At 43.8% G+C, this 13,069-nt stretch overlaps 1 protein-coding gene across 4 annotated transcripts in view; it reads left to right on the top strand.

The window, feature by feature from the left end:
- The window catches only part of EP300 (E1A binding protein p300), a 311,109-nt gene that overhangs the window by 49,413 nt on the left and 248,627 nt on the right, over positions 1–13,069 (top strand). For all 4 annotated transcript variants that reach the window (XM_073572990.1, XM_073572993.1, XM_073572991.1 and 1 more), the window contains exon 2: positions 439–1,064. In XM_073572990.1, coding sequence (XP_073429091.1) covers positions 439–1,064 — 626 coding nt within the window. The remainder of the gene's footprint in view (positions 1–438; positions 1,065–13,069) is intronic.

Raw genomic sequence — 13,069 nt, 5'->3', positions numbered from 1 at the left:
TATTCTGAATTTTCCCTTGCCTCTACCAAGCATAGCCTCGTAGTCCTTTACTCCTGTTAATATTCATTGGCCTTATTATAGCTATATCGGCTGTATTGTTCTACTTTTGTCAGCCTCATTGAGACTAACGGGAGCGACGTATCGCACTGCTGTATTTAGACAGTACCTTATTGGAATCCCGGTAGTGATCAGCAATTTATTACCTATTCCCTGGACATCCTTCCATTGGATGTCCCTATAACCTTCCACTAGTAACCTACTGGCAGCCTTTCCTATGGCTATGGAGCTGCTGGGTATTTTGAAATTTGACCCTGCTCTTCTGGTTAAACATTTTACTTGAGTGCTCTTTTCTGAATAATATCCATTATGATGCTTTTCTTATTTTTTAAAATGTTGTGAAATATTGAAAATAAACCATAAATCTTCTACCTCTTTTAGACTTGGGGTCCTTATTTGACTTGGAACAAGATCTGCCTGATGAGTTAATTAGCTCCCATGAATTTGGAGCAAGCAATGGTGGAGAGCTTGGTCAACTGCACACCAGCATGAACATGGTACCTGATGCAGCAGCCAAACATAAGCAGCTGTCAGAACTTTTGCGAGGTGGTAGTACAAACTTAAATATGGGACTTGGTCAGCAAACATCACAAGCCAGCCCTGGTATTGGACTTCTAAACAACATGGTGAAGGGCCCCATGATTCAAAGTGGATTAACTCCCTCAAGCTTGAGTATGGGTGGTAATGGAAGCCATTCAGGACAACCCAGTCAAGGCCTAAACCCGTCTTCAACAGCTGGTATGATGGCTTCCCTAAACAACCCAATAAACCAGCCTAGAATGGGCATGAACACAGGTATGATGCAAGCTGGAAATGGACAAAACATAATGCAGGGGCAAATGATGAATGGGTCACTTGGTACAGGAAGGGGTCGACCTGGGATACCTTACCCAAACCAAGGAATGAGCAGTTCTACCAACCTGTTAGCAGAGACTCTTCAGCAAGGGGGTCCACCAATGTCTGGACAGTCAGGACTTAGAAGCCCACAGCAAACCACTATGAACAAGGTAGGCCATTGTATTAAGATGCTGCCATTATTCTGTAAGTTTTGTACAACTACCATTTGTTCTATAAATATAACTTTCTCTCATATGTTAATTTTTTGCCGCCCCCCCTTCATATAAAGTGGTTGTCCTGTCTTTTAGCAAGTCTGCATCGCCTCTATCACTGCAGAGACCTCTATGTTGCCAGTAGGGCTGGGGTGTGTGTGGGGAGGTGGCATGGGACCACAAGTATGCAATCTACATACTTCTGGCCAATTCTGGATGTACCGACTTGTGACCGGTAACATGTATGCATATCGCTCACACTGGTAATACTTCAGAGTGCAGACTTTAATCTGATAACTGGGCACCCCTTTAACACCTTTGTGCCGCAGCCTTTTTTCATTTTTGATTTTTGCTCCCCTTCTTCCCAAAGCCATAACTAATTTATTTTGCTGTCAATATGGCAATGTGACAGCTTGTTTTTTGTGGGATAAGTTGTACTTTTGAACGACCCCATTGATTTTTACCATATCGTTTTACCCAAAAACAGGAAAAAATTCCAAGTGCGGTGAAATTGCAAAAAAAGTGCCATTCTACAACTGTGTTTTGTTTTTTTTTAGCTTTCCATTATGATTCTCCAGGTCATTACAAGTTCATAGACACCAAACATGTCTGTTTTTTTATTTCAGTAATGAAAAAAAAAAACCAAAAGTTTAAAAAAAAAAAAAAAAAAAAAATTTGCATTACTTTTGTGAGACCCATAGCGTCTCCATTTTTCATGATCTCAGATTGGGGTGCAGGCTTATTTTTGCATGCCAAGCTGCCATTTTTGGTGCAGGTATGATCTTTTGAGCACTCATTTTTTGCATTTTAATGCAATGTTGCAGCATCAAAAAACACCATAATTTTGGTCTTCTGCTTTTTTTTTTTTTCTCGTTACGCCGCTTAGCGAACGGGCTAATTCTTTTTTTTAATAATGGGGCGATTCTGAATGCGACGATTCCAAATGTGTGTTTGAGATATATAGATAGTTATAGATATATACACTACCATTCAAAGGTTTAGGGTCACTTAGAAATGTCCTTATTTTTGAAAGGAAAACCGTTTTTTCCATTGAAGCCAACATTAAATGATTCAGAAATACACTCTATACATTGTCAATGTGGTAAATGAACGTCTGGTTTGTAATGCAATATCTTCATAGGTGTATAGAGGCCCACTTCCAACAACCATCACTCCAGTGTTCTTATGGTACTTTGTGTTTGCTAACTGTGTAAGGCTGGTTTCACATTAGCGCTTTTGTGCACAGCGCAACCGTGCGCATGCGCACGGCGCACCTATGTTTAACATGGCGGGCGCATGGTCTTGCGCACGTTAGCGTTTTTGCGCGCATGCACTTTTTTGTCTTTCGCGCCATGCGCGCCAGACGCAACGTGTTTCATTTTTTGGTCCGCCCTGTCTCGTCAAAACAACGCATGCGCACGGAATGCGCAAAAACAACACATTGCAGTCTATGGTAACGCGTGCGTGCGCATGGCCTTGCGCAAATGTGCACTTTTGCGCGCATGCGTTTTTTAGGTAAACAAGTCTGGAATGTGGTCTAGACACTGGAAAACCACTCCCAAAAACCAAGGTGATAAAAGATTGTGTGGGCACTGGAATTCCCCAATACTCTACAGACTGCTGCAAGAGTCACAACCCTAATAACCCAAAGCTGTACCAATGTAAGTATAAAACCTAATGTCTGGCTGAATTTTGAATACATTTCTATGTACTTATGTCTCTCTTTTTTATTGCAGCATGTCTTCATCTGGTGAAGAATATGTCCCTGGGACAGGGCAAGAGGCACAAGAAGTGAGTACCATGCTTCCCCATGGATTGGTAAAAAAAAATATACACATGTGGCTAATTTTTTTTGTTTAATTTTCAGACCTCCTCCTCCACCACACCACCACCACCGGAGGAACGGCAGGAGCAGCAAGGCCCAGTGCGGGTGGGAAGATGGAATGTAAATACAGACGGTCTTTTTTTTTTTTTTTTTTTTTTTGTCATTACCTTTTTGTGCCTTTTTTTCATCTTCATTTATTGGTTTAATTTTGTTCTGTATTTTCGTCAACTTTTTGTTTGGGAATTCCTCTGCTTGTTCGTTTTCCCCCCCCCCCAAGTTGATTTCTATGCCTGGTTTTTGTTTTTGTTTTTTTTTGGAACTGTATTGAAATAATTTTATCTGGGTTTTTTTTTTTTTCCGGTAATTTTTTTTTTTTTTGGTAATTTTCCTGCTATTTTTTGGTTTTTTTTTTGGTACGGTTTTTTTTATGTTAATTTCTATGCTGGTTTATTTTCTAGGTTTTTTTGGTAATCATTTCTTAATGTATTTTAACATTTCCATGCTGGTTTTTTTTTTTCTGTGTTTTTTATTCATGCTTTTTTTGCTTATATTTTCATTTAAATTTTTTTTTTCATGGCTGGTTTATTTTATATATTTTTAATTTTAAAATTGTCTTTTCTAGGCTCCACAACGGAAGGAGGACCTCGCCCTGGACAATGACGAGCTCATCCGTCTAGTCCAGGAGCGAGTCCCGCTGTGGGACACCCGTCACCAACTGCACTCGGACAACGTGGTGATCCGGCGGCTCTGGAACGAGGTGGCCGCATCGCTGATGGATGGCTGGGACAACGCCTCTCCCCGGGTCCGTAAGGATTTTCGTAAGTATATAAATGCAGTGTGATACAGCAGTGATCTTGGCCGGGATCACCCAACTGTGTGTGATGCTAGTAACTCCATGGAGTTTCTAGCATCACACACAGTTGGGTGATCACGGCCTCCAGTGCATACTCTTTTGTTTTTTTTTGTTTTTACCCACAGTGAACAAAGTCAGAACCCGTTGGCGCTCGAAGGACCGCTTCAACAGGGATATCCGTCAGGAGAACAGCAGCGGCAGAGGACCTCGGACAGGCCTGTCATGCCCGAGTTCGTTGAATTGAGCTCGGTCTTTCAGAGTAGCCTCAAGGCACTCTCCGATAGACTTGAGTGGTTTCCTCCTTTTGGACCAACGCTACAAGTCTATCAAGAGTCGCCTTGAGCGCCTGGAAGTCGACCTCGCCAGACCAGCGCATCATTTCTATACAGAAATAGCTCGGAACACGGCGGAACACCTTACCCCTGAACTCCAGTTGACTGTCATGCAGGCCTGCAACAATGCTTTTATGCAGGCTATACAGCAGAGTAGGTATATGCAGCAGTCAGCGGTGGCATTTCCACCGGTGCCACCGCTGACTCGATTCACAGCATTACCTACTTCTGCTGCATATCACTGCACGGCTACCACACTTACAAGCCACGCCGGACACCAATATACCACCCCAAGTCCGAGTGCAGCTGGACACTTCCCCGCCAACACCATGCCAAGCGCTGCTCCTGCCTGGCCCACCACTGCTGCCGCCACCACCACCGGATGGCCGTCGTCGCCACCCCTGCCTGGAGCGCCACCACCACCCGGAACACCACCCCTGACTGGGGCAACACCAACGCCACCACCACCGGGAGGACCACCCCGGTATGGACCGCCACCACGCCTGCATGGACCGCCACCACCACCACCACCTCCTCTGAGCAGGATCAGCTGGGGGACCCGCATTCACTATTTACGGCCCCTGCCAGGACATCCACCACCAGCATGCTACAGCTGCTACAGAATCCTGGCAGGCGGTCCACAAGCTCCAGGCGGTCCCCCAGCTCCAGCTGGTCCACGGCCTCCAGGCGGTCCACAGGCTCAAGGCGGTCCCCGGGGTCGAGCCAGTCCTCAGGCTCCAGGCAGGACAGCAGCACGCCGACGGGCCACCATCATGAGAAAAAAAAAAAAAAAAAAAGGACTCTAAACTCTCCCTCACCTCCCACTTCCCAACCTTCCTTGCCTCCGCTGCCTTCCCCCACTTCTTTGGTTCCTCCTTCCCTAGAACCCCTTCCTCCACCCTAAGCCGTTCCTCATCCCTCCACACCCCCCAGTTTCCACCAACTGACCCCAAGTAAAATTTTTTTTTTTTTTTAATCTTAAATTCTTTTATTTAAATAAAGTTTAACGTTTGATTTGAAAATATTGTTTGGTTATTGTATCTTTCGCCGCCTGCACACACTGCGCCGTACACTTTGTTTTTGACACCTCATAGCTCCAGTACTGACACATGTTTCTTGTGTCAGTCCTGGAGCAATGTGATGTCAAAAACACAAATATATGACTTGTATTTTCATCCACCAGGCACTTCAGTCTGCTAATATTGGTCAGACTGATGGTGGAGGGTGCAAGGCATATCTATTCTCACCTTTCCAGGTGTCATAAAGAGTGAATTGAGGATGGTGTGTTTTGCCCATCCCCATTTCACTCTTTGTGACACAAGGCCAGGGGATCCTAGATACCTTGTCATGAACCACATCCTCTATACAGTCTGTGGCAAATAGACTGAATAGATGATGGAGAAATTACAGGCCATATCTACAAATACCCTGGCCTGGTGTCATAACTGTTTAGCACACCTGACCAGGTGAGTATACCTATGAGTTGTAATCTGCAGCGTCGCTTCAGTCTTCATTATCTATTGCACACAGACTGTAGAGATGCTGGATCTTAACTCCTATGTGTATTCACCTGGCCAGGTGTCCAAAATTTCTGAAGTCAGGATGTGTTTTTTGGGGGCATCATCAATTCATCATGACACCAGGCCAGGGGATTGTAAAAGTTGTATAAACCTTTATCATCTCTCCAGTCTGCGTTCGACAGTGGAGATACTAAAACTAATAGTTTTAATCACATGGTCAGTTATCAGAGTATACTTAGGCCAGGTGATATAAATATTAGTTGTATTATCTACACCTTCTCGCCAATATGCCTTATGAACACGGACTGGAGAAATGAGGAAGGTCATACAACTTTTATATGTAGGGTCACCTGGTCAGGAGTCCTAGTAAAGTCAGGAAGCACAGCATCCTGATTTCACTGGACACCTGGGCAGGCGAGTAGTGGAGTGTATTAAGACACAGTACACTGGGTACAGGAAAAAAAAAACGGTATTTTATTAACAAACAACAAAGCTATTACATCATTTGATCCTGCCATGCTACACGACCCACATCGGATAAGAAGAAGTCCGCAAATTGGTCCCTCATTTGGGCATCTTCGACTGATGACCGAAGAGGATGCGGATTAAAATCTGGCAAAGGGTTGGCAGCAGGTTCATCCATGTCAAAGATCGGCCGCTCTTTTGCCATAACAAAATTGTGCAGAACCACGCACGCCTTCACTGCCTCATCCACTGTTTCAAGTTTGAGATTGATGGCGGTGCTGAGAATTTGCCATCTGGACACTAGAATGCCAAAGGCGCACTCTTCAGTCCTGCGTGCCCTCGTAAGCCTGTAGTTGAATACTTTCTTGGAGTGGTCCAAGTCACGGCTGGAGTACGGCTTCAGCAGGTTTTGGCACATCTGAAATGCCTCATCCCCAACCACTACAAATGGCAGTGGTGGAGCTTGGGTTTGGGGAAGAGGCCGTGCCAGTGGAAAATTGAACTGGTTGCCGTACAACCTCCGGCCCATATCAGAGTTTTTAAAAGTCTGGGAATCGGTGCCCCGTCCGAATGCCCCTATGTCTACCACCACAAACCGGCAGTCTGCATCCGCAATGGCCATGAGTACTGTCGAAAAGTACTTCTTGTAGTTGTAGTACTCAGAGCCACTTCTTGCGGGTTTTGTGATGCGGATGTGCTTCCCGTCCACCGCTCCTAGGCAGTTCGGGAAATTGCAGACTGCCCAGAATTTGTCCGCTATTTGAAGCCACTTTTCGGCGGTGGGCAAGGGCAAAAACTCCGGACACAGAACATCCCACAGAGCCCTGCAGGTGTCGGCAACAATCCCGGATAAAGTGGAGATTCCCAGCCGGTACTGGAAATGCAGGGATGAAAGACTCTCTCCAGTTGCCAGGAACCTGCAAAACATAAAAACATAAAAAGAAAAAAAAATTATATTTCTGTCTAGGGTATTAATAAAAACACTGAAAATAAAAAGTACATGGCATAACTATTTTGCATGTTTTTTTTTAATACAACATAGCAGAAAAACATTTTTATAAAGGCTTGTGGTTAGTACATGACAGAAGAAAAACCATTATGCAAAAAAGCAAACTTCTCAAAAATAATGTTAAAATTCATTACCAAAGAACACAATTTTTTAGCTAACCAAAAAAAAAAAAAATGCAAACATAAAAACATTACATACCGTAAGGTGACGAGGAGCCTTTCTTCGGGAGGAATGGCACGCCGGAGCTGAGTGTCCCGTCTGCGGATGATTCCTTCAACCATACCCAGCAAGTCCAGGAAGCTTTGCTGGGACATCCGGTTATACTCTGCAAATTTCTCCTGGTTTTCCTGGAGCTCGCTGTACAGCGTGTAATACGCTCCACGGCTTTCCCGGAGTTCAATTATTGGATGCCTCCAAAACCGACGCCGCTGCCGTCTATGCTGTCTCTCCCTCTCCCTCTCCCTTTGTTGCTGGCAAGAAAAGGCATACGCCTGAGACAGCGCAATGTCAAGATCCAACTTGAATCGGAAATTATCCAGACGCAGGTCCAGCTTGACACCGGAAACAGCAGCAAAATCTGAGGAATTCATATAACAGGGTCTATATAAAACATTCCAATAACACGCCCACTGGTGTCCTATTAGTGTACTCTTTCTATTGTTTTTAAAGGAATGTGAACTGTCACGCCTAGAAGCGCATGTGTCAAAAAAAAACGCAAACGCATGTAAAACGCAAGAAACGCTGCGTTTTTTGACGCATCAGCGAACGCATGACGCTTAAAAAACGCGTTTGTATTGCATTTGCATGCGTTTTTCGTTGCGTTTTTTATACGCACGATGCGCTGCGCCAAAAAACGCTAATGTGAAACTAGCCTAAGAAGGCTAATGGATGGTTAGAATACCCTTGAAAACCCTTGTGCAAGTATGTTAGCACAGCTGAAAACAGTTTGACTGATTAGAGAAGCTATAAATAAACCTGACCTTCCTTTGAGCTAATTGTGAATCTGGAGCATTACATTTGTTGGTTCCATTAAACTCTCAAAATTGCCAGGAAAAAAAGAAACTTTCATGTGAAACTCGACAGTCTATTCTTGTTCTTAGAGATGAAGGCTATTCCATGTGAGATATTGCCAAGAAACTGAAGATTTCCTACAACGGGGTGTACTACTCCCTTCAGAGGAGATCACAAACGGGCTCTAACCAGAGTAGAAAGAGAAGTGGGAGGCCCCACTACACAACTGAGCAACAAGACAAGTACATTAGAGTCTGTAGTTAGAGAAATCGACGCCTCACAGGCCCTCAACTGGCAGCTTCGTTAAATAGTACATGCAAAACGCCAGTGTCAACATCTACAGTGAAGAGGCGACTCCGGGATGCTGGCCTTCAGGGCAGAGTGGCAAAGAAAAAGCCATGTCTGAGACTGGCTAATAAAAGGAAAACATTAATATGGGCAAAATAACAGACATTAAATAGAGGAAGATTGGAAAAACGTGTTAAGGACAGACGAATCCAAGTTTGAGGTGTTTGGATCACACAGAAGAACATTTGTGAGATGCAGAACAACTGAAAAGATGCTGGAAGAGTGCCTGATGCCATCTGTCAAGCATGGTGAAGGTAATGTGATGGTTTGGGGTTGCTTTCGTGCTGGTAAAGTGGGAGATTTGCACATGGTAAAAGGGATTTTGAAGGAAGACTATCACTCCATTTTGCAACGCTATGCCATACCCTGTGGACAGCGCTTGATTAGAGCCAATTTCATCCAAAACCGGCCAATGACCCAATGCACACCTCCAAATTATGCAAGAACTATTTAGGGAAGAAGCAGGCAGCTGGTACTCTATCTGTAACGGAGTGGTCAGCGCAGTCACCAGATCTCAACCCCATTGAGCTGTTGTGGGAGCAGCTTGACCGTATGGTACGCAAAAAGTGCCCATCAAGCCAAACCAACTTGTGGGAGGGGCTTCTGAAAGCATGGGGTGAAATTTCTCCAGATGACCTCAGCAAATTAACTGCTAGAATGCCAAAGGTCTGCAATGCTGCAATTGCTGCAAAGGGAGCATTCTTTGACGAAAGCAAAGTTTGAAGGAGAAAATTATTTCTAATAAAAATCTTTTTTTTTAACCTTGTCCAATGTCTGGACTAGATTTTATATTCATTAGTATTTGTTTTCATGGAAAACACAATTGTCTGGGTGACCCCAAACTTTTGAACGGTAGTGTGTGGAGATATAGATATGGACACACCTTCTCATTCAAAGAGTTTTCTTTATTTTCATGACTATGAAAATTGTAGATTCACTCTGAAGGCATCAAAACTATGAATTAACACATGTGGAATTATATAATTAGCAAAAAAGTGTGAAACGACTGAAAATATGTCTTGTATTCTAGGTTCTTCAAAGTAGCCACCTTTTGCTTTGATTACTGATTTGCACGCTCTTGGCATTCTCTTGATGAGCTTCAAGAGGTAGTCACCGGAAATGGGTTTTCACTTCACAGATGTGCCCTGTCGGGTTTCATAAGTGGGATTTCTTGCCTTATAAATGGGGTTGGGACCATCAGTTGTGTTGTGCAGAAGTCTGGTGGAGGATACACAGCTGATAGTCCTGCTGAATAGACTGTTAGCTGCTTTTTTCTTGCCATAATACAAATTGTTAGTAAAGAAAAACGAGTTGCCGTAATTACTTTAAGAAATGTAGGTCAGTCAGTCCGAATTATTGGGAAAACTTTGAAAGTGTCCCCAAGTGGAGTGGCAAAAACCATCAAGCGCTACAGAGAAACTGGCTCACATGAGGACTGCCCCAGGAAAGGAAGACCAAGAGTCACCTCTGCTGCAGAGGATAAGTTCATCCGAGTCACCAGCCTCAGAAATCGCAGGTTAACAGCAGCTCAGATTAGAGACCAGGTCAATGCCACACAGAGTTCTAGCAGCAGACACATCTCTACAACAACTGTTAAGAGGAGACTTTGTGCAGCAGGCCTTCATGGTAAAATAGCTGCTAGGAAACCACTAAGGACAGGCAACAAGCAGAAGAGACTTGTTTGGGCTAAAGAACACAAGGAATGGACATTAGACCAGTGGAAATCTGTGCTTTGGTCTGATGAGTCCAAATTTGAGATCTTTGGTTCCAACCACCGTGTCTTTGTGCGACGCAGAAAAGGTGAACGGATGGACTCTACATGCCTGGTTCCCACCGTGAAGCATGGAGGAAGAGGAGGTGTTATGGTGTGGGGGTGTTTTGCTGGTGACACTGTTGGGGATTTATTCAAATTTGAAGGCATACTGAACCAGCATGGCTACCACAGCATCTTGCAGCGACATGCTATTCCATCCAGTTTGCGTTTAGCTGGGCCATCATTTATTTTTCAACAGGACAATGACCTCAAACACACCTCCAGGCTGTGTAAGGGCTATTTGACCAAGAATGAGAGTGATGGGGTGCTACGCCAGATGACCCTGGCCTCCACAGTCACCAGACCTGAACCCAATCGAGATGGTTTGGGGTGAGCTGGACCGCAGCGTGAAGGCAAAAGGGCCAACAAGTGCTAAGCATCTCTGGGAACTCCTTCAAGACTGTTGGAAGACCATTTCCAATCACTACCTCTTGAAGCTCATCAAGAGAATGCCAAGAGTGTGCAAAGCAGTAATCAAAGCAAAAGGTGGCTACTTTGAAGAACCTAGAATATATGACATATATTTTCAGTTGTTTCACACTTTTTTGTTAATTATATAATTCCACATGTGTTAATTCATAGTTTTGATGCCTTCAGAGTGAATCTACAATCTTCACAGTCATGAAAATAAAGAAAACTCTTTGAATGAGAAGGTGTGTCCAAACTTTTGGTCTGTACTGTGTGTGTGTGTGTGTGTGTGTGTGTGTGTGTGTGTATATATTTTATATGATGTAGGTAGATATATAATTTTTTTGTGATTTGAACTTTTATATTTTTATTTTAATATTTTTAAACATTTTTTTTTTTTTTTTTTTTTTTTTTTTTTTACTTTTGGCATGCTTCAATAGTCTCCACGGGAGGCTAGAAGCCGCGCTTGTCTGATTGTCTCTGCGACACACATGCGATTATCAGATCGACTGTAGCAGCAGAATTGCTGACTTGCTATGGGCGCCGCCCAGTGGACAGCCCTCCTAGCAATCCGGCAGTGAGAACCATAGAGGTCTGCAGGAAACCTCTAGTTATCATGCTGATCCATCGGTGAACCCCGCGATCACTTGACGAGGTCACCAATGGGTGGGATTTCCTACGCGATTCCCATAAGCGCGCGTTAAATGCCGGTATCAGGTTGACAGCAGCATTTAACAAGTTCACAGCCACGGGTGGATCGCGATTCCACCTGTGAGCTGGTAGCAGTGACGGACAGGAAGTACAGCAAGGGTTAATTTTTAATAACTGGAATACTCCACGCAGGGAGGTCAGGGGATTAAACAGTAAGATTTTGCAAAGGATATTCTGATTTAGAGTTCATGTAACGGCAGTTCCGGTGAATATGACTAGCAAGTCAGTAGTCCCACAAGCGATGAAGTCAGTAGTGCCGGCAATGGCTGGTGCGGTGTCTTTTCCAAAGGGGTCCTGTGGACAGCAATGCCTCGTCTTCTGGCGGCAGCGTTCGGTCTCCGGTACCTTCCGCGGACCTTGTCCATATGCTGAAGTGGCTGACAAGGATGCGGGCTACAGTCCTGTACGAGCCCAACGTGGCCCGGCAAGTATAAACTGGCAAAATCAGAGTGCAAGTGTCTGTCCCGTACCCGGTACCTCTTATGTGGCACGTGTATTGTACTCATGGACATGGAGCATCTGGCGCCTTGCTCTCTAGTCACCGGGCACACACGGCACGTCCTGCTCCTTCTGTTCCCCGCTGTTGGCGGTGCGGACGCTGGCCTGCACGATACTGGTGTTCCCAGGACAGAGCACTTCTCTCCAGGGCTGTGGAGTCTGTAAGCCAAACCTGCGACTCCGACTCCTCAATTTCCCTTACACCGACTCCAACTCCGACTCCCACATATATTGCTTATATTTAAGTGAAGAATTTATTGTAGTACAATGTTAACATTAGACATTAAATCATTATGATACAATAATCAAGATATTTAGATAGAACATAATATATATTTATTGGAATACAACTTTAGAACACAAACTGTAATAAACTGTAAATATGTAATACACTATGTAATATCAAAATATATATATATATATATATATATATATATATATATATATATATATATATATATATATATATATATATATACACACACATTATATATAAACTATGTAAGTGGAAAAAACAGTTTTCAACGAAAACATACTAAATAACATTTGTGCAGTGTATGAATTTGTTCTAAGAAATAGAGTTGCCTCTATCAGATCCTCCTTCATAGATGACCTCAAATCTGACCTAATAATTTTAAGGCTAGAGAACAACCTCTCCTACACTAACTTGGGTTGGAGGCAAAGCCGTAACCACATGGGCAACATCTCTAACAATTTCCCGGTATAAAGGAATTGCCTCATGCACAGTTTTGATGAACGGTTGAGTTTTTCTATTTCTTTGAGAGCAAGTGAAACATTTTGCTGAAATATGATCAATCTGCTTGCTATAGGAGACGGAGTGAAATCTTTTTCCTTGCGGCAGCGCTTTGCCTGCTCCATGTCATCCAAATACTTGTCAAAGTCAAGCGCCTCATCTGATGAGGATGACGATATGGCAGCAGTAGCACTGTCAGGACCCAAGTCCTCTTGCACCTGGCAGTCCTCCTGTAGGCCACTCATCCTAACTGCTACCTCAATCAGAGCTTCTTTTCCTTTAGTAAGCTGTTGATCATCAAGCAGTATACGATGACTTGGGTCCACATAAACAGCTGCCAGAAAATTTTTTATTTTCCAATAGCTGTATCTCTCTCCGTTTCATTGAAGCAGAAATGCCATCTGCGATTAATCCTC

The sequence above is a fragment of the Dendrobates tinctorius genome, unplaced genomic scaffold, assembly GCF_039654945.1.
Source record: "Dendrobates tinctorius isolate UK_male_01 unplaced genomic scaffold, ASM3965494v1 ptg000033l, whole genome shotgun sequence".
In the NCBI taxonomy this organism is placed as follows: Eukaryota; Metazoa; Chordata; class Amphibia; order Anura; family Dendrobatidae; genus Dendrobates; species Dendrobates tinctorius.
Note: the sequence above shows the minus strand (reverse complement) of the source record. Positions and strands in the feature narration are given on the sequence as shown.